Source organism: Varanus komodoensis, unplaced genomic scaffold (genome assembly GCF_004798865.1).
Source record: "Varanus komodoensis strain SLA01 unplaced genomic scaffold, ASM479886v1 scaffold31, whole genome shotgun sequence".
Lineage (NCBI taxonomy): Eukaryota > Metazoa > Chordata > Lepidosauria > Squamata > Varanidae > Varanus > Varanus komodoensis.
Window position 1 is genome coordinate 9,787,154 of NW_025335780.1, and position 25,407 is coordinate 9,812,560.

A 25,407-nucleotide genomic window follows, 5' to 3' on the forward strand; every position below is an offset into this window, starting at 1 on the left:
TGCTGTCACCTGAGCTTCCAGTGAAAGCTCCGGGTCAAGGAGCACTCACAGGCTGCGGACCTTGTCCCTAAGAGGGAGTGCAACCCCATTCAGGACTAGGTTCAATTCACCCTCTCCGAAGCCCGATCCGCCAACCAACAGGACTTCCGTCTTGTCTGGATTGAGCTTCAGTTTATTGGCCCTCATCCAGCCCATTACCTCGGCCAGGCACCAGTTCAGTACAGCCACTGCCTCATCTGGATTGGTGGAAAACGAGAGGTAGAGCTGGGTATCATCAGCGTACTGATGATTCCAGAGCCCACACCTCCTGATGACCTCTCCCAGCGGTTTCATGTAAATGTTGAACGGCAAAGGCGACAAAATGGACCCCTGCGGTACTCCATGGCATAGCTGCCATGGTGCAGAGCCATAGTCCCCCAGCACCACCTTCTGGAATCGGCCGTTGAGATAGCAGCGGAACCACTGCAAAGCAGTGCCTCCGACCCCCAATACCGCAAGCCTATCCAGAAGGATACCATGGTCGATGGTATCGAAAGCCGCTGAGAGGTCCAAAAGAACCAACAGGGATGCACTCCCCCTGTCCTTCTCCCTGCACAGGTCATCGTACAGGGCGACCAAGGCAGATTCAGTACTGTACCCGGGTCTGAAGCCAGACTGAAATGGGTCCAGATAATCACTTTCGTCCAAGAGAGCTTGGAGTTGTCCCGCCACCACTTGCTCTAACACCTTGCCCAGAAACGGGATGTTGGCCACTGGTCTATAATTAGTGGCCATCTCTGGATCCAGTGACGCCTTCTTCAGGACCGGTCGGACTACCGCCTCCTTTAGAGGGGCAGGCACCTGACCCTCCCTCAGAGAAGCGTTAACCACTTCCAAGATCCAGATCCCAATCCCGTGCTTGGAATTATTTATTAACCAAGACGGGCAAGGGTCCAATAGGCAAGTGGTGGGACGTACACGTCCAAGCACCTTGTCCACATCATCGGGCCGCAGTAACTGAAATTCATCCAATAATTCTGGACCAGACGGCAGCATTGGTGTCTCCCCAAAAACCTCTGAATCAATAGTGGTATCCATCTCGTGATGAATCTGAGCGATTTTCTCCCTGAAATGCCCGGCAAAGTCGTCACAGCGGGCCTTTGAGGGTGGAACCAGGTCTTCCTTCGGACCTGGACGAACCAGGCCTTGCACCACTCGAAAAAGATCCGCCGGACGGCATTGTGAGGAGGCAATGGAAGCAGAAAAAAATCTCTTTTTTGCCGCCCTCACCGCCACAGCATAGGCCTGATAGTGGGCTCTCAAGTGTGTTCGGTCAGATTCATCCCATGATTTCCTCCACCTACGCTCTAGCCGTCTCCCAACCTGCTTCATCGCCCTCAATTCAGGTGTATACCAAGGGGAAGAGCGGACTCTGCCTGGTGGGAGAGGACGCTTAGGAGCGATTGTTTCCACAGCCCTGGTCATCTCCCCATTCCACAGTTTGACCAGAGCCTCAACAGGAGCACCCGTCTTGTCAGCCGGAAACTCCCCCAGGGCCTTCAGGAATCCTTCCGGATCCATCCCGCTCCGGGGGCAGACCCACACAACAAATAGTCTTTCGTTTTATTTATTTATTAATTTATTAATTAAAACATTTCTATGCCGCCCTATTCGCTGAAGCCTCGGGGCGGCTCACAACATAAAGTTATGATACCCACAAACCGTTATGATACCCACAAACTGATTCTTGCTAGAATTACCCTATAATATATTAACTATGGATCTTTATTGAGATTGTAAAGGCTTGTATCTAATTACTAGAATTACTTCAATAAAAGGTTATATTACAACTTCTGCCTCAGTAAAAGGCTTGGGTCAGCCACTGCTGTGTGCTGTGTTATCCCCTGAGGCGACAGCCCCAGGCACTGGGTATCACTGGTACTGGAAAAAGTTCAAGAGGTTAATGGAGGGGGATAGTACGATTATTCAGCTGTGCCTGCAGGCAGAACCTAAACAGAGTCCTTCCAGAGTGGACAAAAGGTCAGTTCTGTGTCTCACAAGGGCCAGCCAGATGCCTCCAGGAGGGCAACCAATTGTTTTCTTCTGTTGTTGCTGCCAGAAATTAGCATTTGAAGGTATCTGTTACTTATACACCCGGGTACCCTGATTTTGTGGAGTCCCCGATCACGAGGAGGCTGTAATCGTGTTCATCTCAACACGGTTATAATTTCCCTTAAAAACTTTCCACTGGCCTGGCACACATGTCCCTTCGACCTTCCGCATTTACAGATTTGACTGCCTGTGTGCTGCAGTGTTAGTGAATTCTGTGCATTAATCACCCACCATATGGTGCAGGCCCAAAGCAGGCATTACTTTAAATCTGTGCCTAGCAGTTTGTATTTCTTCCAACCCAATTTTGAATCAAGAGTGAGTGCAGGGGGAACAATTTGAAGTGGAACCTTAGCAGGTGTAGAAGGAGGTTAAGATCTGAATCATGCTCCCTGTAACCACTCTAGAGTAAACATGAGAAAAAGATGTAGCTGCTAGGCAGATGCAGAGAAAGGACTCTTTTGGTCCTTAGTTGCTTTAACAGGGGGCTAGAGAGGTCCATGGACGAACAGCCTATCCGTAGCTGCTGGACATGATGGTCACAAGCAACCTCTCAGTTCATGGGCAGCTTCTGCACACTTACAATTTGGAATTATGATGGTGCTTGTGCGACGGACCAGTGTGGCACTGCTGACACTTACAGCACCTCTGCAGCCAGAGCACTCGTGCTGTTTTTGGTTCTTCCTGGTTCTAATCCTACTTCGGAATGGGGCATGTCCTGGTGGATTACACCAGAACACACAATCACACCAGCTAGGAGTGTGGTGAGAATGCCTTTGCACTATCGAGGGCTTCTTGGCAATCAAAATGAGGAGCCAAGGCTTATGCCAAACCATGTGTAGAAGCCAGGGACCTCTCCTGCCACAAAAAAACCCACTCTCCACTAGGGCCACTGTTCATTAGGCTGGATGAGACAACTGCCTCAAGCAGCAGAATTTGGTGTCTGGAAAGGGCAGCAAAATTGCTATTGCATCTTTGACTGCCAGCAAGTGCTTCTGAGGTTTTCTGCCTCAGGTGCTGAGACCACTCCCCTGGCCTTGAGTACTAGAATGCTGTGAAGCTTGACTCAGGCTGTCGTTTGAGGAGGGGGCACCATTGGCCGGCTTGCTCCAGGCAACAACCTCTGTTGGGCCAGCTCAGCTGTTGTTCTTTAAATCATTTTATCCAGGCACAGACAAAAGGATCCATGTTTATTTGCTCTCTGGCCATGAGCAGTAATTCCATGACCAGAGAGCAAATTTTCTTGCCCTTCATACCACCAGAACATGAAAAAATGGCTTCCTGAACTTCTGAAGAGAAGAGATAGCAAGATGAAGACAGTTTGCAAGAGGAGGGCAACCCGGAAAGTTTGCAGATGCTGGAGTCAAGGTACAGAAATCACTTTTCGATGAGGTCTCTCTCTCTCTCTCTCTCTCTCTCTCTCTCTCTCTCTCTCTCTCTCTCTCTCTCTCTCTCTCTCTCTCTCTCTCTCTCCTGCCTCTCTGAAGGTCACTTTGAGCAACACTTGCAAAGGCATGCTGTGCGTATTTTTGGCACTCAGTCCCTTAGACAATTTAGAAACCGAATAACAAAAGCACCTACTTAGGAATGATAAGGCATGGAGAAACCTCAGGAGTAAACCTGCAGGAATAGGAAAATATTCAGAAGCAAGCTATTAACATTTTCCATTTTATTATGTCAGCTATGTCAGCCTGTATCAGCTACCTCTTTCACCCACCCCCCTCAAAGCCGCTGCAAATTGCCAGAAAACCCCAGCCCCAAATCTTCCTTCAGCCTCACAGACTCCGTCTTTATTTCATATATCCTTGTTGCCCTCCCGGTCCCAAATCTCCTTCCATGGAAATCTCTTGGGACATCCCTATTACTCCAGCCAGTTCGCCCTCCCTCCGCCCCCTCCCCAAATGAAGGCACTTTCTGTTAGAACTCTGGCCCAAAACAGACATTTCTTGATTCTGCTTCTAGCCCCCACTGCCATTTCCTCTCTTTCATTTTCACACTAAAATGGGTGCATGCTTCCCTAGCCCTTAACTATTTTAAAGAAACTAGAAGCCATGCCTCAGTGTTTCCACAAGATTGCTAGATTAAAGAGAAGCAATAGGCATCGAAGAGTTAATTTTAGGGTAGGCCCAGCCTGGGATGGATGGCTCTCTCAACCCTCGTGTGGCCAAGATTGCCATTTTTTGGTGGTGAAGCTTGTTTGGTCTCATCTCTGCATGAGTGCTTCCCCCGCTCTTAGGAGACCATATGCATCTTTCAGAATGAATGCAGTAATTTGCAAATTTCGTATGCACATACCCACTGATTAAAGCATGCTTGTTGGAAATGTATATATTACAATGCATATTGGAAATGTATGCATTTTTCTGTGTGCATTTTTCCAATGTTGTTAAACACTTGGTTTTGTTTGTTGGAAGAATGCATCTCAAGCTTAGAAAGGAAAATTATAGGTCTGTGTTCAGGCTGAGGGATGGTAAGTTGATCATTCTTTTTAAAAGACACACACACATAGAGAATGAGAGAGAGGGAGAGGCAGAGAACAAATTTCTCACATATCCCTAGGTAGAAATAAACTAAGTTTCTTCACCTGCTTTTGATGTAGGGTGGCCACCTGTGAATTGCCAAACATGAAGACATGCATCTCCAAAACACAGGACACCTACTTACAGAAAAGGTGCCTATGCCAGTGTATGCATTTGGCTGCATATTTTAAAATAACTATGACAATTTAAATAGAAATATGCTACATCTCATCAGAGTGTGATGGATGGTGACCTCCTGGGTGCCTACTGAAGTCTCCTGCCAGGTCACTGGACAGCCCCTCAAAGAGAGGAATGCCTTTTGTCAAAGAGGACATCTGCCTACCCTACAGCCTGGGCCACCTATTGCATTTGTCAGCACTGCCTCCTCTTGTTGGAAGACAAGTGCATGTAGCTGGAACCAGTATGAGACTGACTAACAAAGAAAAGCAGGAGCTATGTACCATACAGAAGGGATAAACCAACTCAGGTTTCCTCCCTCCTTCTCCCCCCCTCCCCTTGTGCTTTCCATTTCTTCTTGAGCTGCTCTTCCTCACTGCTTCGGGCAGTTTCCACCTTGCAGGTGTCTTTCCTGCCTTGCACTCCTGCCATGGCCTTGCCAGTAAGGCACTCTGGAGCCTGCACTGCTAGGAGTCAGTTCTGGACTTTGAGACGTAGAGCGGCGAACTGGCACCCAGCTGTGCCCAGCTGTTCGTTTGGTTTATTGGCAGCCATTATTACAGGTAGTTTTGAAGAATTCAGCTTATGCATACATTTTCCAAGGAACTGTTCTCCATGCTTGTGAAACATGGTTTTCCTGTCCATTTAAACTCTGTTTTGTTCTCTTGCAATTATCTGTTTAAAGATCTGTATCAATATCATCTATCAGGAAAGCCTAATGTTGTGAACAATATCGTGATAATTTATTAGAGAATGCATCTGTTAGTCATACACCTGCCAACGCGTTTTTAGTAAGAGGCTTCGGACATCTCAATTTCATTTGGCACGGTGACCCTCTTTCTGTGCAGCAAGCTGCAAAATCAGATCAAGCCACACCATCTTCCCCACGATGGGAAGACTGTCAGTTCATGTTCTACCCAAGATACCGGCCAGCATTATGCACTCACTGCAGGCTGAGGAAATCAAAGCAAAATGTGTCGCTGCCTGCACCATTCCTCCTTGCAATGCAGTTCAGCTCCTCTGCAGACTATCGAAGCATTCAGCCTGCCCACACGAGGGCTAGAAGAGAGATGGCGGATCCAGATTTCCTATCCCCATCCATTCGGTCCTGAATCTCGGGGTCTCTGGTTGTACAGAACCTTCCATTTGCTCCTATTGATCAACAAACACAAGTAGGTCTCCCCTTCTGCTATTCTCCATCCTATGGTATCCAGAGAAATAAATAATGAAGATTTTGCAACTGGATAGGTGGTAAAAAACTAACTAGGCCAGGGGAACACACCACACACACACACACACACGCACCGCAGCCTTTGGCAACTCATTTAGCTGCACAGCACACCCATATGGCAAAAGAATCCCTTGATGTCAGTTTATGTAACTGTTTCAGGAATGGCTTCTAAATATTCAGGTAATACAAATGCACAAAGCAATTACTAATTGTTAATTGTCTTTTTGATCCTGTGGGACTACTTTGCTTATCCCACATCACAGATAAAGTGTGAGAAAATTAAGTGTGGTCATACCGAATGATTAGCCTATTTGATTAAAGGGATGGGCCAAGTCTCCAATGATCCCAAAGGGCTGAACATTTGATAGTCTCGTGAATATATGTGGCAAAATGCAAATTTTCAGTTTTATTTTAGAAGTTAAACTTTTCATCAAAATACAAAAAAGCAAAAATGTGGAATACCAAACATATAATCTTTTTAAAAATGTGCATGTTTAATATATTTATTGTTAACTGTTCTTAGAATATTTTATTCAGGATGATAAAGAGGCATACTAATTTTAAAAATTAATAACTACATTAAAAAGAGCAAAAGTATACACAGTACCCAAAATATAATCTAGGAATAGAATTTAGACTAGGTCCTACAGCTTCAGCATAATTTTGACAACAGAGCTGAGAACTTCCTGTAAACTTAGTTCTACCCCCCAGGAAATCTACTACTTAGTAAATTGTCTATTTTTAACTCCCATTTTAAATACATCTTTTGGTCAACTGGGAGAATCATATCAATTTCAAAACCTCTGAATTTTCTTCCTGACAACATCATGAAACGGCCAGACAACCCAGGGCCTGTGTGAATCTTGATTCCCTCATTACTGAAATGTTTATGGCTTTCTTGAAATGTCATGATAATGGCACATTATCAGTTACAATTTATATTAAGAGATGTCTCAAGTTATTTGAAAATACAAACCACCTGCTAGTAAATTATGCTAGGAATATATTTTGGCTGACACAATATTTGTCAATCTTTCAGTCTTTACTTTCCTGTGAAGGAGTTTCTGAGCATTGAGAGAGAGAGTCTGGGCTTTGTTGTAGAGAACATGCTATGTTCCTTTGATGGATGTGCTCCTTGGTGTGTGGATCCCCACCTGTATGGGGTGTCCACATGCCAAGCCTGTTTGCATTAGCACTGGCAGAAAGATAGCCATTCAATCTTCCCACAGGGCCCTACAACAATGCTATATCCGCAGCACGATGGTAAATTGAAACAACAGTTTTCACACTCAGCCACCGAATGAAAATGAGCTAGCTACCAAATCGTATCCTGAGCTCCTGGCTTACGAGTCCTCTAACAAGCCTGATGAAACCAGGTTTTGAAGCTGGACTGCAGATCCAGGCTTCTTAGACGAGTGACTAGCTTAGGACTTAGCACTCAGCTTTTCTGCCCTGGTACATTCTAATTACTTTAGTTACTCCCAGTGCTTTTTTTTGTAGAAAAAAAAAAGGTGCCGGAACTCACCTCTTGGGGGTCACACTTTTACACTAAAAAAGATTTTCAATTCACCAACTTTTTTTGAAATAAAGAACGTATTTACCTTTTGCACATAGCCAGTCACTCTACACACACACAAACGGAATGGTCGCCGCTGGCAGTAAGCACTCAGCGCGCGACCACAAGACCGATCCCAAGCCGAGCAGCGTCCCAAGCCGAGCAGCACCCTCACAAGCAGTGTGGACACACACACAGTCCGCAGGCACTATTTTAATGCTTTTTGCTGCCGACCTGCTACGCCCGACAGGGCGATTCACAATCACATGCAAAAATCTGTAAAAAAAAGGTGCCAGAACGCCATTCCGGTGCGTTCTATGACAAAAAAAGCCCTGGTTACTCCTGTGTACATGAAGAATATTGGGCAGTGTGTATTAATACACAGCTCTTTACTGATAAGCCAGAAGGCTCAGCAATTGCAACATCACATCTTGTGTGAACATGGCCAATTGCTTTAACTTAATTAATGAATACTGAGATGGAAACTGGAAACACATTCTAATGGTGGCCCGGGCCAAAGGCAGAAGAACCCAAATTTCCCATATATTTTAACTCAAAGTTGCTACTGCCAGAAACTAAGCCTTGGGAATGGCCTTCTTTTATGGGGGAAAACTGTGCATAGGGGAACATGAATGGGGCTAAGGAAAGGGGGTGTGCTGATCTGGAGTACCTGAAGAATTCGAGCAGAACTGCAGGTGTGGCAGATTTGGTCCCGTGGCTTGAGCTTTTGCACTGCTGCTTTATCACAAGCAGGGCTATTCCAGGTGTTGGTCTGTGGTGGAACTATTCTCTCTCTCTTTTTATATTTATGAATTTATCCTTTTGACCTACCCATTCAGCAAACACTGGTTAGAAAACATGAGAGCATGCAGTATTATAATGCCTACACTGCAATTTAATTACCATGAGCCTTTTAAAATAAAGAAACCTTTTGACTGCAAATATTTAGCTAAGTGTAACGGTAAGCATTTTCTAATACTGAAAAGATAAGCAAAGCACAAAAATAAATAATGTTTTGGGATGTTACATTTTAATTGCCTAAAATGGTTTAAGCTGTTCTTTTCTTACTTATCATGGAAAATTTCATTATAAACCTAATCATAAGTAAATTAAATAAACAATTATTGTTTAAAAACAAGAACTACTGATACTGTACCTAATTATAAATACAGCCGGTATTAATTTCCTGTTTGTGTGGGGAAAAAAGATAAGGAAATATTGGAAGGTGCATTACTTTAGTAAGGCAAATGGAACACTAGAGCATAACATTGCTAGGTGCTACATACACTTGTACGTATTATGATAATTTGGACTTTCTGTTGTTACGATAGTTCCCAAATGTGACACACATGTGCTTTGCAAATCCCCCCCCCCCCCCCCCCGCCAAGAATGTGTTGGGTTATTCTTTTTAAGGAGCAGATGGCAAAACTTGCATAGTGTTGCTGTATTGGTCAGTCCCTCTTCTGGAGTAGCTGAAGATTCAGGACCAATTTGAGAGGCAGTTCCACCATGGACACTGCTTTTCAATAATCCAAAATGGGAAGTTATTAGAGAATGAGTAGCTGTTGCCAGCTGTAGTATTGTGGATGGCACCTCAACTGAAGCTGAGAGTAGGTGCTCTGTGGCAGCGAGGTATCCAGTGCCCTGAGTGACAATGCTTGATCCAAGATGGTGGCCAAATCATGACTCTGATTCTTTCAGGGGAGTGCTATCCCATCAAAACCGGGGTCAATACCTCTCAGCCAAACAGCTAAATGAACCACCTGCCTTCTTTGGTTTGAGTTTCAGTTTCTTGGCTCTTATCTAGCCCATTATCTTGCCCATTCATTGGTTCAGAATGTCAAGTGCTTCACCTATATTACACAAAATGGAGTTCAATGGTAAAGTTCAAGGACATCGCCACTCATATCCCTGAATCAATTCTCCCAGTGGTTTTGAGTGAATGTTGCTATCATGGGTAAGAATCGTTGGGAGGCATAGCTACAGCAAGGTACAGCAATAATCCCTAGTGCCCGCTCCTAGAAATGAGAAATGGAGTAAAGACCATCTGGAAGAATCTCATGGTCAGTGGTATCAGAGGTTGCTGAGCAGTTCAAACACCCAGCAGGGTGGCATTCCATCAGTCCCTCACCCAGCATAGTTTGTTCTCTAGAGTAGCCAAGGCAGCTTCTGTCCCTGCTTAAAGTGGGACTTAAATGGATTTCAAAAATCAGTTTCTCTCGAGTGCCCGGAACTGAAAGACAAGCACTTGTTTAAGCACCTTCACTATGAAGTGATGTGTGAGTGGACTGGCTTGATCACCATCTTTTTTAAACAAAATGTCTGTACCATTTTTCTCTGAGTGGAATTAACTATTCCCTGGCCCCAGCCCTCTATTAGACAAGTGGCAAAAGCTGAACATACAAGTGGTTGGTTCAACTTGACCTTGTTTACATCTCCAGGCCTCATTCAGTAGAGCATAGAAAGAAGAGCCGATGTGGGTTTAGCTGCCTCTGTGTGGGCCTTCTGAGGACCCAAGAATGCACAGGGTTTGGGACCGGATGTGTGCAGAAATCTATGCACAGCCTACTTTCAGAAGTTCCTTTGCATCCAAGGATGCTGAGGGGATGCCCAGCAAGCAGGGTTATGTTCCCTCTTGAACCACGAATAATTGGACTAGTGGAGAAAAATATCTTATAGGAGAACGGGAAGTGTTGGGATAGGAACAATTCCTTTACTGAAATTGGTCAAGAGTACACTAACAATTGAATAAAGATCTTTCTTCTGATCTAAAGCCTGCAAGACCTTGAAGTTAATGAAACATCCAAAAACATACAGTATTTGTTTAAAACGCTAATATGTGATATGAACAGTCCCTTTGAATGCTCCAAAAATGGCAAAATGGAATATGAGGAAAATAACTGAAACCTTATATGCTAACTCCAAGGGCCACATTCTGGAAGCCAATTATCAAGTAGATTGTTCATTCTTTGAAGTAGAAAAAAGTGGCTGGAGGACCGTGCCCTGGTTCGTCTCATGCACAGTTCATATTTCTGCTTAATATTTATATAGTCTTTTTCTAGTTTCCCCTTTTGAAATATGTCCACTTCATCAGCCTTTATTGCCCTTTCGTTTAGTCACTTAAAGTAAAAAGAAAATAGAGCTTTTTCCTTTAGGCAAACTGTTGTTGGAAAGGAAAACGAAGATCTAAGGCAAGCTAACAATTTGTAATGTACGTACATCCAGGCACTCAGCTGTGCGGTCTTTTGTTGGGACAGTGCTCTGAAGGCAGTCACATATCTTCATAATCTTTTTTCTGCCCACCCAGTACAAAAATAAAATAAAATAAAATAAACAACCCCTCCCCCCCAAAAAAACCCCTCTAGAAGGGTCTCATACCATGGCCTCCTCCATTGGCCTAGCTAGAAACAAACGCCATTTGACTTTTCTACCAGAACTGCCTCAAACAATCACCGTATTAATAGGATGGACTTACTTTCCTCTTCCCTGACAATCTCCTTTCTCTTTTGGATTGTTCATATTCACTTGTGTGCCAGGATTTTCCTCCTTCCTTGGCTCTCAAGCCACTTGTGGGCTCGATTCAAATGTTTGACCATTGAAACCCTGCACAGCTGGGATTTCAGTTTCTAAAGGTCCCTTTCCAACCCGGTACCCTCCAGATGTGCTGGATTGCAGCCCAGAACATTTCTGTCCATCATGCCCCTAAAGGGTCACCTCTTCTGTGTGTACCTGTCTAAGCTCTAGGATCATTTATGGAGGTCTTCCTCTCAGTGTCCCTCAAGCCAAAGTATGGAAGATGCCTGCTGAGGGAAGGGCCTTCTCTGTGGTGACTCCCCAGTTATGGAACGCCCTTTCTGGAGAGATTTGCCTGGCACCTGTATCATGTCCGACTCCAGACAATGACTTATTTTATTATTTCCCCAAATGTTTAAGCATTAATATTTTATTCCTTGTTTTTATGGAAACTAACATTTTTCTGTTATGAAGTGATTTGAGCTTTCTGTGTGATTAGGTCACCTATGATCACCAGTATTATGCTTACTCTTCATTTGGTCCTGGTTCTTTTGTTTTATGGGTTGTTAGTGTTGCATATTTTATTGAATTCTAGGGAATTAACATTTTCAAGCTATTCTAAACTGTTTAATTGTACCTCTTTCAAAAAATTAAGGGCATTGCTGAATAAATATCAAAATAAGTATCTTAAAATGTGATATTGTACTGTCTTGAGAGTACAACAGAAACAGGTGGCATTTCAATGAAGGCAATTAATAAATAAATTTGCACATAGCAGAACTGCAGCTTGGCAAGGCAAGCCTTTGGTGTTGGGGAGATACAAAGGTGGAGAACTATCTCTCCTTTTGCATTTCCCAATGTCATTTTCTGCCAGAAATATATGTGTCATGAAACTATCTGCAGCAGCTGGGAAGCTTTGCGAGGTCAGATCTCTGCCTCTTGGGCAGCGGGTAGGTGTGACTCAGTGCACCCTCCGAAGTGGGATGGAGTAACTTTGCATCCTGCACCAGCCAAGGGTTGCACCCAATGGCTTGCTTGGTTCCTTCTGACCCTGCTATTCTATGACTCTTTGAAAAAGGGAAGATGAGCCCCTCACGTCGGAAGGTGTCCAATATGCCACTGGGGAAGAGTGGAGGGCTAGTACTAGTAGCACCAGAAAGAATGAAGCGACTGGGTCAAAGCCGAAAGGACACTCAGTTGCAGATGTATCTGGTGGTGAAAGGAAAGTCTGATGCTGTAAAGATCTATACTCCATAGGAACCTGGAATGTAAGCTCCATGAATCAAGGCAAGCTGGATGTGGTCGAACAAGAGATGACAAGACTGAACATCGACATCTTGGGAATCAGCAAACTAAATTGGACAGAATGGGTGAATTTAATTCAGATGACCATCAGGTATACTACTGCGGGCAAGAATCCCTCAGAAGAAATGGAGTAGCTTTCATAGTCAATAAAAGAGTAGGAAAAGCAGTACTGGGATGCAATCTCTAAAATGACAGAATGATCTCAGTTCTAATCCAAGCCAAACCATTCAATATCACAGTAGTCCAAGTCTATGCCCCGACCACTGGTGCTGAAGAAGCTGAAGTTGACCAGTTCTGTGAAGGCCTACAACACCTTCTAGAATTAACACCAAAAAATGATGTCCTTATCATCATGGGGAATCCCATGCTAAAGTAGGAAGTAGGAATGCTAAAGTAGGAAGCCAAAAGATAACTGGAATAACAGGCAAGTTTGGCCTTGGAGTACAAAATGAAGCAGGGCACAGGCTGGTAGAATTTTGTCAAGAGAACACTATAGTCATAGCAAACACTCTTTTCTAACAACCCAAGAGACGACTCTACACATGGACATCACCAGACGGTCAACACAGAAATCAGATTGACTATGTGCTCTGCAGCCAAAGATGGAGAAGCTCTATACAGCCAGTAAAAACTAGTCCAGGAGCTGACTGTGGCTCAGATCATGAGCCTCTTGTTGAAAAATTTAGGCTTAAATTGAAGAAAGTAGGGAAAAGCACTAGGCCACTCAGGTATGACCTAAATCATATCCCTGATGAATATACAGTAGAGGTGACAAATAGATTCAAGATATTAGATCTGATAGACAGAGTGCCTGAAGAACTATGGACGGAGGTTTGCAACATTGTACAAGAGGTAGCAGCTAAAACCACCCAAAAAAAAAAAAAAAAGAAAAGAAAAGAAAAGAAATGCAAGAAAGCAAAATGGCTGTCTGAGGAAGCTTTACAAATAGCTGAGAAAAGAAGGGAAGCGAAAGGCAAGGGAGAAAGATACACCCAATTGAATACAGAATTCCAGGGAAAAGCTAGAAGAGATAAGAATGCCTTCTTAAATGAACAGTGCAAAGAAATAGAAGAAAAATAATAGAATAGGGAGGACCAGAGATCTCTTCAAGAAAATTAGAGATATGAAGGGAATGTTTCATGCAAAAATGGGCATGATAAAGGACCAAAATGGCAGGGACCTAACAGAGGCAGAAGAGATTAAGAAGAGGTGGCAAGATTACACAGAACTATACAAGAAAGAGCTTAACGTCCCTGATAACCACGATGGGGTGGTCACTGACCTCGATCCAGACATCCTGGAATGTGAAGTCAAATGGGCCTTAGGAAGTCTGAGCAACAACAAAGCTACTGGAGGTGACAGTATTCCAGCTGAGCTATTCAAAATCTTAAAAGACGATGCAGTAAAAGTGCTACACTCAATATGCCAGCAAATTTGGAAAACTCAACAGTGGCCACAGGATTGGAAAAGGTCAGTTTACATTCTGATCCCAAAGAAGGGCAATGTCAAAGAATGTTCAAACTACTGCACCATTGCACTCATTTCACATGCTAGCAAAGTTACTCTCAAAATTCTACGAGCTAGGCTCCAGCAGTATGTGGACCAAGAACTACCAGAAGTACAGGCAGGATTTCACAGAGGCAGAGGAACTAGAGATCAAATTGCCAACATATGCTGGATCATGGAGAAAGCTAGGGAGTTCCAGAAAAACATCTACTTCTGCTTCATTGCCTATGCTAAAGCCTTTGATTGTGTGGATCACAACCAATTGTGGCAAGTTCTTAAAGTGATGGGAGTACCAGACCATCTTATTTGCCTCTTGAGAAAGCTATATGCGGGTCAAGAAGCAATAGTGAGAACTGGACACGGAACCACTGATTGGTTCAAAATTGAGAAAGGAGTTCGGCAAGGCTGTATACTGTCGCCCTGCCTATTTAACTTATATGCAGAGCACATCATGAGAAAGGCGGAGCTAGATGAATCACCAGTTGAAATTAAGATTTCTGGGAGAAATATTAACAACCTCAGATATGCAAATGATACCACTCTCATGGCAGAAAGTGAAGAGGAACTAAAGAGCCTCTTGATGCAGGCGAAGGAGAAGAGTGCAAAAGTTGGCTTGAAACTCAACATTAAGAAAACTAAGGTCATGGCATCCGGTCCTCTCACTCCCTGGAAAATAGATGGGAAAGAAATGGAGGTAGTGACAGATTTTATTTTCTGGGCTCCAAGATCACCACAGACGGGGACTGCAGCCAAGAAATTAAAAGACGCGTGCTCCTGGGGAGGAAAGATATGGCAAATCTAGACAGCATACTAAAAAGCAGAGACATCACCCTGCCAACAAAAGTGCGTATAGTCAAGGCTATGGTTTTCCCAGTTGCAATGTATGGCTGTGAAAGCGGGACCATAAGGAAGGCTGAGCACCAAAGGATTGAGGCCTTTGAATTGTGGTGCTGGAGAAGACTCCTGCGAGTCCCTTGGACCGCAAGGCGATCCAACCAGTCAGTCCTAGAAGAGATCAACCCTGACTGCTCTTTAGAAGGCCAGATACTGAAGATGAAACTCAAATACTTTGGCCACCTAATGAGAAGGAAAGACTCCCTGGAGAAGAGCCTAATGCTGGGAACAATAGATGGGAAAAGAAGAAGGGGACGGCAGAGGATGAGGTGGCTGGATGGAGTCGCTGAAGCAGTTGGTGTGAGCTTGAGTGGACTCCGGGGGGTGGTGGAGGACAGGAAGGCCTGGAGGAATGTTGTCCATGGGGTCGCAATGGGTTGGACATGACTTCACAACTAACAAAAACAACATGAAAAAGGGAAGATTCAACACATCATGTGGCTCCTGGGATGGCAATCTCAGGAAGCTATGGGATACTCTTTGCATTCAGTTTTGAGATGAATATAAGACTGTAAGAAAAGGTCTGCTGGATCAGACCGAAGGTCCATCTAGTCCAGCATTCCGGGCACATGGTGGCAACCAGCTACTTGCAGGATCTCTCCAGCAGGCTGGGTGCAAGACCTCCACCTGCTCTCAACCCTTGTGTGTAGATCATTGTCTTGCCTGCACCCATTTGAAGTGTGTGCATATGTGCAGCGTTCCTTAGGATCACAGCTGTGAAGGAAAGCATTAAAATTCTCTTCCCCAGGTAATGTGGTTTCAATTAAAATACTAGCTCCTCCAATTCCTGGTATTTAATTTAGTAGTCCTTGGGTTGCTGATCATGCCATTAAAGCAGCCTTCCCAAAACTAGTGTGTTCAGGTGTGTTGGACTGCAACTTCCATTATTCTAAGCTGATTGGACTGCAATGCCCATCATTCACAACCATTGTCCATGTCAGCCAGGGATTATGCAGGCTGCAATCCAATTCATCCAGAGGAAACCTGTTTAGACATTTTGTTTGATCTGGGAACAATCATGTGATGGATAGAGTGACGGTACTTAAAAACCCCAAGGGCTGAGTATCTAGGATCCTTTGTGACTTGAGGGTCTCTCTTTTGGAAAGTAGACGCCTAGGTTATAATTGAAAAAGGTAATCTGGAACAAGAATATCACATTCCCAAAACATCTGTGAAAGCCATCTGAAGTCCTTAAGAATATGTTTTTGAATATTGCTCTGCCAGCTTAGATCAGGGTCCATCAGTATGCAAAGATCTCAATCTTCTGATGTTTGGGAGATCTAAAAGAATATTTGTCAAGTGAGAGACAGATGGAATGAGCTTGCAAAGGCCTGAGTTTGAACCCAGGCCTTCAGAAGCGTCACAGCACCATACTAATCTACCTCTGCCCTAAAACATTCCTTTAACATTTCAACCTCCTTCATAATTTAAGCTCATCTCCCCCTCTACAAGGTAAATAATTCATGTGCAACATCAAGAAAAAAATCTGATGAAGCTAAATCAATCTGTAGTTAATATTTGATGGGTTCCCTTTATGTTTTGATGATAACATTGCATATTGTTTCATACAAGACTAGACTAGAGTCTATACCTATCTATATGTGCCCAAGATGATTTATATAAATGTTTTCCATTACTATTAATGCAGAGAGTGTAGCTACAGGCATACAATTTGCAGAGAAAAAACAAACAGGAAAAAAGCACAGAAAAAGCAAAATTACCATATTGTAGCATTGCAATGGAAACAGGGGCCTTGCATAAGGACGCCCATATCTGAGTCAGCAGAAGGCTTTATTCCTCATTGTTTTGCAGGACAGCAGAGGAGCATTCCCAACCTGTTGCCCTCCCCTCGTGTCAGGCAGCAACACCCATTGGCCCCAGCCAACATGGCCACTCAGGCTTTTGGGAATTGTAGTATAACACATCTGAAAGACAGCAGATTGAGGAATGCTGATCCAGCATGTTTCCCCCTAGCCATGGAAGCAGACGGAGTGTCTAAAGATAACTCACACTCAAGGGCTGACCTTGAATTGCACATGGGTTCTTGCTGAAATGTGGTTTATCATGTTGTCCAGACCCAACTGTGCTAAAAAGCTGTGGCTTGTTAACCATGAACAATGCAGGAAGAGAACCCATGGTTTGCTGTTGGGTTGTGAACTGTAGCTTGATTGTTCAGACAACACAACAACCCATGGATCGACAACCCACATTTTAATGCCAACTCACACATGACCCTTGAGTGTGGATTGTGTTGTCTGAACCCAATGTATTAGTAGGGGCAAAATATCACAGCAGTCAGTCCATTCCCTTCTTCCACAGCTACTTCTTACTTTTCTTCTGCTGGATGTGCGTGAAGGTATGTATTTGCATCAAGTGACAAAAGAATGGGAATAGGGTGGAATACGACTTAACTCTTATTTTTAGGTTCTCATACATGTGATCTATTGGATAGAATGGAGTTTTTAAAAAATAAATGTATAATTGGATTCTTAGAAACTATGGTCTCATCACCTTCTCTTTCTCTCTCTGCTTCTCTCTCTCTCTCTCTCTCTCTCTCTCTCTCTCTCTCTCTCTCTCTCTGTTCATTTAAAACAGCAGTGTTACAGAACCAAGAATGAGACAGCAGAAAGTCTGGAATCATTTTGGTTTGCCTACTGGGATCTCAAAAATATCGTCTTCACATCCCACTTTCGACATTCCTGCATGATGAGCTGACAATATAACTAATGGGGCTGCAGGATACCTTATAACCCCGCTGTCAGTGCAGCTTTTTGGATTGATGAAGTGCTGGCACACCTACACGGGGAAAGATGTATGGATCCATGCTGGGTTGCAACCAGCACATAAATCCTCATTCGCTATTGTCTCCTTTGTCACTCTTCTGTATTTTTCTTCTCTTTAAAAATCAAGTATTGGGAGGCTAGCGAAGCTGGAATATGCCTTGTGTTCTTATTATCTGTAGTGGATGACCCAGGCTCATCTCTAAAGAAATAAATAAATGAAACTCAGAGACTATGGCAGTGGAAAATAATGGCCTGGGGTTGAAAGACCATTTTCTACCCAGAAATTGACCAGGTTCTGTTGACACAATATCCAGGTTCAGTTGACACAATAAAGGTTGAATATGGGTTAATGTTGAACTGTGAACTACCATGTTGTCCAAACCAAGCCAAGATAATAAGCCATGGTTAGCAACCTATATTTCGCAACCCAATAACAAACCATGGACTATCTTCATGAGTTGTTCATGGTTAATGAGACATGGCTTGTGAGTGCACCTGGGTTCAGACAACGTGATAGCCCATAGTTGATCAACAACCCACACTGAGCCCATGCACAGCCCTTGACTGTATCTGAGTACTTTCTGGATGCTCCTACAAAGAATTTGCAAGTTACTTTTGTGAGTAAAATCATTTGTATTTGGCTTAATATTTGCTTGTTTCTGCACATATTTCCCACATCATGATCATATATTATAAAGAATACTTATAGTAAATTAAAAAAGGAAAAAAAACCTACAGTACTGTTTATACATTTACACTGTAGTCAGACAAAACCATAAAGAAGAGGAAAGTTTACATAAGCAATTCCCCTTGCATTTGGATGATAATGCTTAACAGAGATAAAGGTTCTGGTCACAGGTAGTCAGTTTATTTAAAGCTGTTTTACTTGTTTTGGAAGAAGTTCTAAGGGACATGTGGATGAACAACTCTGAAGTGTGTGTGAAAATATGGGCATCAAATTTTAATGTATCAGATTAAAGCACAGAGCATGACGTTTCACATGAAATAGGTGTCTTGCCTGCTTATTTCACAAATCAGATAAAATAGATAGGAAAACATTAAAGCAATATTAAATGATAAAAAAACAGGTAGATGCTGACTGCAGTCTCGAAACTTGGTAGCTATTGGCTTGGGAACTCTGGACATTGGTTGTTTAAGATGAGCTCTTTCCAGTCATTGGCCGGACGATGTGGCCTTGTGAAGTGCTTGTGAACATTCACGGATTGCAAAGAATGGAGAAGACAGAAGCAGCAGCACTGAAGTATCAGTTGACTGTGCTGGACTGTGTGTGAAGCACTGCACATATGTGGGAAGGTTGTGTGAACGTTGTGTGGAAGCGCTCAGTTGATGCATGTACCACTTAAGCAGTACAAAAACGAGCTCATGGCCCTTTGTATGAATGGCAGGGTGTGTGAAGCAACAGCAGCGCGATGGATGGATGGATCGATGCAGTTAGTGTACTGGGTGAAAAAAACCTGCCATTTACCCAAGGCTCCTCTAAATGTTGCTCTGAGAGGCGTTGTTCTCTGTCCTATTTGCCTCCGAAATGCCGCTATGAATTGAAGGCAGAAGAATATGTTAAAATACAATCATTTTGTCCCGCCATCCACTTTCCATAAGCGGCGCCTTATAGACCAAATAATATATCATTGCCCAAGTGTTTCAAGGAGTTTAATTAAATGTATCACTTCCAATAAATTCCTTGGGCAAACACACCACCACAGGGACACATAAAGAATGTGAGCATTAATTGCATTTGAGATTAGCCTCACTGAATTGAATTCTCACACACTGATACCCTTTGTTCTTAGGCCATAAATATCAGGCATTTATACATTTAACTGTTGGCAACTTTACTGTAACTGAGAATTCCCATCAGGCCAGCATGGAATGGGGAGAAAGGGGCTCCAAAAATACCAGTTTATCTGGGAGACAAAGTGTCAACTACGATCCTATTCTAAAAATTAGATTTACAAAAGTATGATGTGCTCTTAGATTGGTAACCAGAGTGAAATTAATGGTTGCAGTCATTTGGTCTGGATCTTCATGCAGCATGTGCCCTTTCTGAATTTAGATGAAGCCTTGATTCATGAAGACTTTTGGTTTTAAAGAAATAAATGAAATTGGCTGACTTGAAAGATATCATTCAAACGAAAACAAACATATTTTAATAAGACTACTCAGAGTGAAAAAAAATATAGGCAAGAAAGAGAGGGGACTGGAGAGCAAGGACACCTAATGAAATTCTAATTTGCTGATAGATTAATTAAATTCCCTACCCATCCAACCCTGACTGAATCTGCCCCACATGTGAGAGCCTGAAAGATGAATTTACTAATTAATGTTAATGCAGAGAATGGAACAATTAGAGGAACAGGCACACGACAAAAGTGGGCACCCCTTTGTAACACAGTCAGTGCAAGCAGTGTAAGCATTAGGCAATAAATGGTGGTGTTGGCAAGATTGGTTGAACACCAGACAGAGTGCAGCATTTTGGATAACAACTCACTAACATCTTGTATACAAAACAGATGCATCTGTTCCTATTGGGAGGGGTGTGCCATTATACAGACACTTCAGAAAATAGTATTGGTTGCCAGTTCACAGTTGGATTGTCCTTAGCCCTGCTCCTGGGAAAGGAAAAAGCTTGGACTGGTGTCTAATCATGTTATTGTGTTTTAAAATATAATTGATACTTGAAAAAAGAATCATCACAGAGATAACACACACATAACACCTAGAATGAAACATTCCTCATTTGCTACCCCATGACTTTGGTTTTGCAGAGGAGAAGGAATTTATCTTCCCTCCCTCCCTTCCTTCTCCATCCTTCCAAAATAACTTTTTCTCTTAATTGTGGGACTGCAAGTGGACCTCTGTAATGTGCAGGTAGGTTCATTTGGATGCGTGAGCTTGTAAACAGCACCTTGATGTATTCATAGGCCATACACATTATTAATAAGACGCCACATTAATTACAATGGTTTTAATTTTTGGATGTTTTATATTCTGTCTTTCAATGATAAAATCAAATTCAAAGTGACTTTCAGGTAAAAATAAAAATCACAAAAATTAAACATACTCCTCGACCCGGAGCTTTCTTTGGAAGCTCAGGTGACAGCGGTAGCGAGGAATGCCTTCCTTCAGCTTCGGCTGATTAATCAGCTGCGCCCCTACCTGGAGTACGACTGCCTGGCGACGGTGACACACGCGCTGGTGACTTCCCGCCTAGACTTCCATAACACGCTTTACGTGGGGCTTCCCCTGAAGACAGTCCGAACACTTCAATTGGTGCAAAATAGAGCTGCCAGGTTGCTGACGGGGACGGGGCGTTATGCTCACATGACTCCAGTCCTCCGTCAGCTTCACTGGCTTCCCATTGAAGCCCGGGCCCAATTCAAGGTGTTGATTATGACCTATAAAGCCCTAAACGGCTTGGGTCCTGGCTACCTGAACGAGCGCTTACGTCCGTATTTGCCCGACCGCCCTTTGAGATCTGCGGGAGAGTCCCTTCTCCGGGAACCCTCCATGAAAGAAATTAGGAGAGTAAGTACCCGGAGGAGGGCTTTCACTGCGGTGGTGCCCAACCTATGGAATTCACTCCCCAAAGAAGTCCGCCTGGCACCGTCGTTACTGGTTTTTCGGCGCCAGGTAAAGACCTTTTTATTTAAACATCATTTCAATTGTTAAAACATATGATCTGGCCAGGGCAACTTCTTCTTCCTTCTCTTTCTCCTCCTATATTTTTATTTTATACTGATAATTTTAATTTTATATTTGTAAATCAATGTATTTTTTGTATTTTTGTATTTAATGGTAATTTATTATGTACTATTGTATTTCAATGTATTTTATCATGTTGTAAGCCGCTCCGAGGTTTCGGCAAGGGGCGGCATAGAAATGTTATAATAATAATAATAACAACAACAACAACAACAATAGTGACATTCAAGCTATAGCAAAAACTGCATAAAACCCCCTTGTAAAAATATATAAGAAACATCAATAGCAGCAACAACAAAATGCCCACCAGAATATACCATATAAAAATTGTAAAGAGGGCTATGAAGATCCATCCAGAATCTTTTCCCCTGTACCCACGGGGCTTCCTCCTTGCTCTTGGCCCTGGCCCTGAAGGAAGCTGAGCTGAAATCAAGTCCATGTGCTCTCAGAAACATGAGTGGCTTCTTTGCAGAAAGTACGCAATTCTTTGTGCAAAGTTCAAACAGCCTGGAAGTAGGGTGTGAGAAAGCCACTTGCTCAGTGGATACATGGACGACATTTGCTCAGCCTGGAAACACAGCCTTGCATGGACTTGCTTCCTGCTGGACACCCACATGAAAGGTGGAAGGTGGATTTAGGGCAGAGAGAAAGCGACTCAGAGTCTGGGGAGCTGAGCAGAGGAGATCCAAAATATTTCCACCCACAACCTGGTGGGATATGTGATCCCCACATATTGTGAAGGCCCATCTGGGCAGGCCAAGCCTTCTGGACACTGACTACGAGGAACATGCTGGTGAAGACCTATGAAGTCCTAAATGGCCTGGGCTCAGAGGTTCCAATGGCCCGCTTCCTTTCTTACATTCCATCACAGCTTTTTAAATTCATAGGACTCTTCCTCCTAGCTTTATGAGTCAATGGAGAAGCGAGGGGCTCTACAGGAAGGGCTTCTTGGTGGGAACCCATTGAGGCTGAATGTAGCACAGAACCCTACAGCTTGCCAGACCATGGCCTACGTCAAGCTCAGTTTAGCCAGTAGATATTCAGGATATCAGGAAGGTCTCTTTTCAGGCCATGTTACTTGAAACCCATCAGGGAACTTCAGGTATTTTTAAAAAGTAGATAACCTTTATTCAATGGTTAAAATTTTGTCAGCACAATTATTGCTGGGAAGTACGGTGCATGCTTGGCATGCAGAAGACCATGAATCCAATCCCTGGTTTCTCCAGCTGGACTAGAAAACCCTGTAGAGTCACTGTCAGTCCAGACGAACAATATTGAGCTGGCCAGACCAATAATCCAACTCAGTCGATTCCTAACCTGGCTGACTGAGTTTTATTCAGCTTGGCTTCAGATATGATAGGATTCAGCAAGGTGAGCTTTAACTACTGCAGGTGGGCATTTTGTGTTAAACAGACAATTCCCCACCCTGAGCCCTTTGAAAAGGTCAGTGTCTAAGCTGAGCTCACTAATAAAATGAATAGGAATAGACTGCTCTGAGAGTAGTCCGAGAGGGAGAAAAGAGGGGGAAGATTGGAGTCCTTTAAAAATGGCTCAAAATAAGACATAACGTAAGAGGTAAAGAAAGGGCGTTGCTTTTCTGACCTTGGTGGACAAAAAGCACAACCACAAGGATGCAAGGACCTGCAGCATTTCCTTGGTCACGACCCATCTTCACCTTGTCTCAGTGAGTCTGCTTTTAAAGATCCATTCTGGGCCAGGGTTTGTTTTCAGCTCAGAGTGCAATCTATTTTATGGCCAATTAAAGGAAATTAATCAGAGGAGTGATTTCTAAATGAAAGCAAACATGGAGCGAAAGACAGCTTTATGTGCTGAGGGTTATCTCAAAGCACTCGAATAACCACACAGAAGGTTCTCTGCATACAATTGTTTATGATACATTTCATTATTAGCATCCTAATGCTTTTCAATTGCTGATCAATGTTACATTAAATATGGATCTGCTTGTAGAGTAGACTTTAAGGAGCCTGCATGGACTACCGAGTAAATGTCTGCTTTAACAAGTCCATAATTATGTATTTACAATATGAGATTCTCTGTAATAGCTCCTTTGGAGCCATTGGAAACGATTAACTCAATAATGCGCATTTCTAGGTTAATTATATCTGAATGCTGTCACTGTCACAGTCATCAGGAGGAGACAATGAGAGGGAGGGAAGGAAAGCAAAGTCATTCCAGAATATGGAACAGGTGATGCGGTATCAAAATAGTGCTGTACTCTAACAATCAGACATGTCAAGCCACATTGACATCTCTCAGACTCTGTGCCAGAATCATTGCTATTCATGCTTTGAAACATGGCCAAAATAATTCCTTGTCTGTTGTGGGTTTAGGCAAGTTGGAAGAAAAGAAAATGAAGGTTGAGGAGAGCATTCCAAAACCATAGCTTCAGCCTGATGCATCACTGATTGAAATCAAGAAGGTTATTTAATTACCATTAAGATCCTAAAACATTTGTCCTCTCTCCACTTCACTCAAAATGAGAACTGCACTCATTTTGACATAAAGTAGACTGGGTCTTTTGAAGCCATTAAAGAAAACAGTTGGAAAAAACTCTGGCTTCCTCCAAGAGTTCTTCAGAACCTGGAAGGGTGAGACCTCAGGCTGGAGGACCCTGCCCATTGTGTTAGTCCTTCTGCCTGCAAGTTTGTCTCTTCTTCCCTACTAAATTACATGTGGGGTGAGGAACAGAGAAGAAAAACAGAAGAGAAGTGGCAAAGGCCACTGGAGTTCCTATAATTCTTCCATCTCTGCATGGAAGACTTCTAAAGGTACGACTGGAGCCTCCAAGGCCAATGGGACTACAGCTTTGAAGCTACTCTGAAGCCTTCACTGTAGCATTAGAAACTGGGAGCTCTTCTTTTTGGCAGTTCACTGGGTAGTCTTTCTCCTCTCAGTTTGCTCATACATTCACAGTTGAGAAGAGGAAACTGGCAGATGAAAGAGCTTGGAGTCCTGACACTGAGTCATTTGGAGTCAAAAGGAAACTTGGAGTGGGGGAAGGAAAAAACTTGGCTCCGTTCATCATGTCACAGGGAGAAGTCCATTTCTGAATGTCTTCCTTTCCGAATTCTGAATCCATCATCATTCAGGCAGAACAGACATGATGGGCTGGTGCTCAGGAACTGCAGAGTGTGTTGTGCCCAGACTGGTATTCCAAAGCAGCTGTCACCAACCCGGTGTTTTCCAGATGCGCTAGACGGCAGTTCCCAACAGCCCTCGGCCAGCACACTGGGAGGTGCAGTTCAACGCATAGGGAAGGCAACAGCTTTCAGAAGGCTGCCATTAATGGTGACTCACCTAGTTGCAATAGGTTTTTTGGTCATCAAGTATGGAAGGGGGTTCCCCCGGCCCTGTGGAAGATGAGAAGCCTTCCCTGTTTCAAACAAGTCATGCAGAAAAAACTGGGCATGTTGACTTGGATTCAATAAAGCAGTCAAAGAGCTATCTTTTAGTTACAGCTGGTACCAACTTTTGAGGTTCCCGGGCAGAGGCATTAGCTAGCTCTGTTACTGGGAGCTTTTGATGTTTCTCTTTCATGCAGAGGCAAGCACGTTATTTGGCATTGCCGTGGAGTTTGGGTCTTTTCCTTCATGGCCAAATTGCTCTTTTTTCTCTCCGTGTGTGCAAAAGCATGCGAGGAATCCATGTGGAAAGGGAATGTAACCTGCTCTGTCCGTGTGTGTGTGTGCCTGCGTGGGTGAGAGGGTGGGCTAGCTGTGCACACACTGGGTTCTGTGCAGCGCAGCCCTCGGGCTGGGGAAGCTTAGGGGTCCGCATCGCACTTCTGCTTGAGCAGAAGACCCTGGGAACTGGTGCCGGCACCTTGGAATGACACGCAGCTGGTGCTCTGCCACCAAGCGATGGCCTGCCCGCCCCAACACGAACGCTGCCGCTGTGATATCTCCTTTCCGCTCCACATCTCACTGCAATAACATGCACTTTCCGGGTAGCCTCCTGAAGTGATTTGCCATGGGGAGAGAAGTGGCAATTGTGTTTATTTTGCTGGGATTTCTTTATTTATTTTTACATAGGCGTTCTTCACAGTGCTAAATCTGTCACACCTGGATGCTTTCAAGTTTAAGCAACATATTT

General features: G+C 43.6%; 1 protein-coding gene across 1 annotated transcript in view; it reads right to left on the reverse strand.

Moving 5' to 3' along the window:
• The window catches only part of GPC6 (glypican 6), an 850,059-nt gene that overhangs the window by 95,544 nt on the left and 729,108 nt on the right, over positions 1-25,407 (reverse strand). The window contains exons 9-11 of the mRNA XM_044437764.1: positions 14,308-14,326; positions 8,402-8,415; positions 1,713-1,725 (exon numbers count right to left, since the gene is read on the reverse strand). Coding sequence (XP_044293699.1) covers positions 1,713-1,725; positions 8,402-8,415; positions 14,308-14,326 — 46 coding nt within the window. The remainder of the gene's footprint in view (positions 1-1,712; positions 1,726-8,401; positions 8,416-14,307; positions 14,327-25,407) is intronic.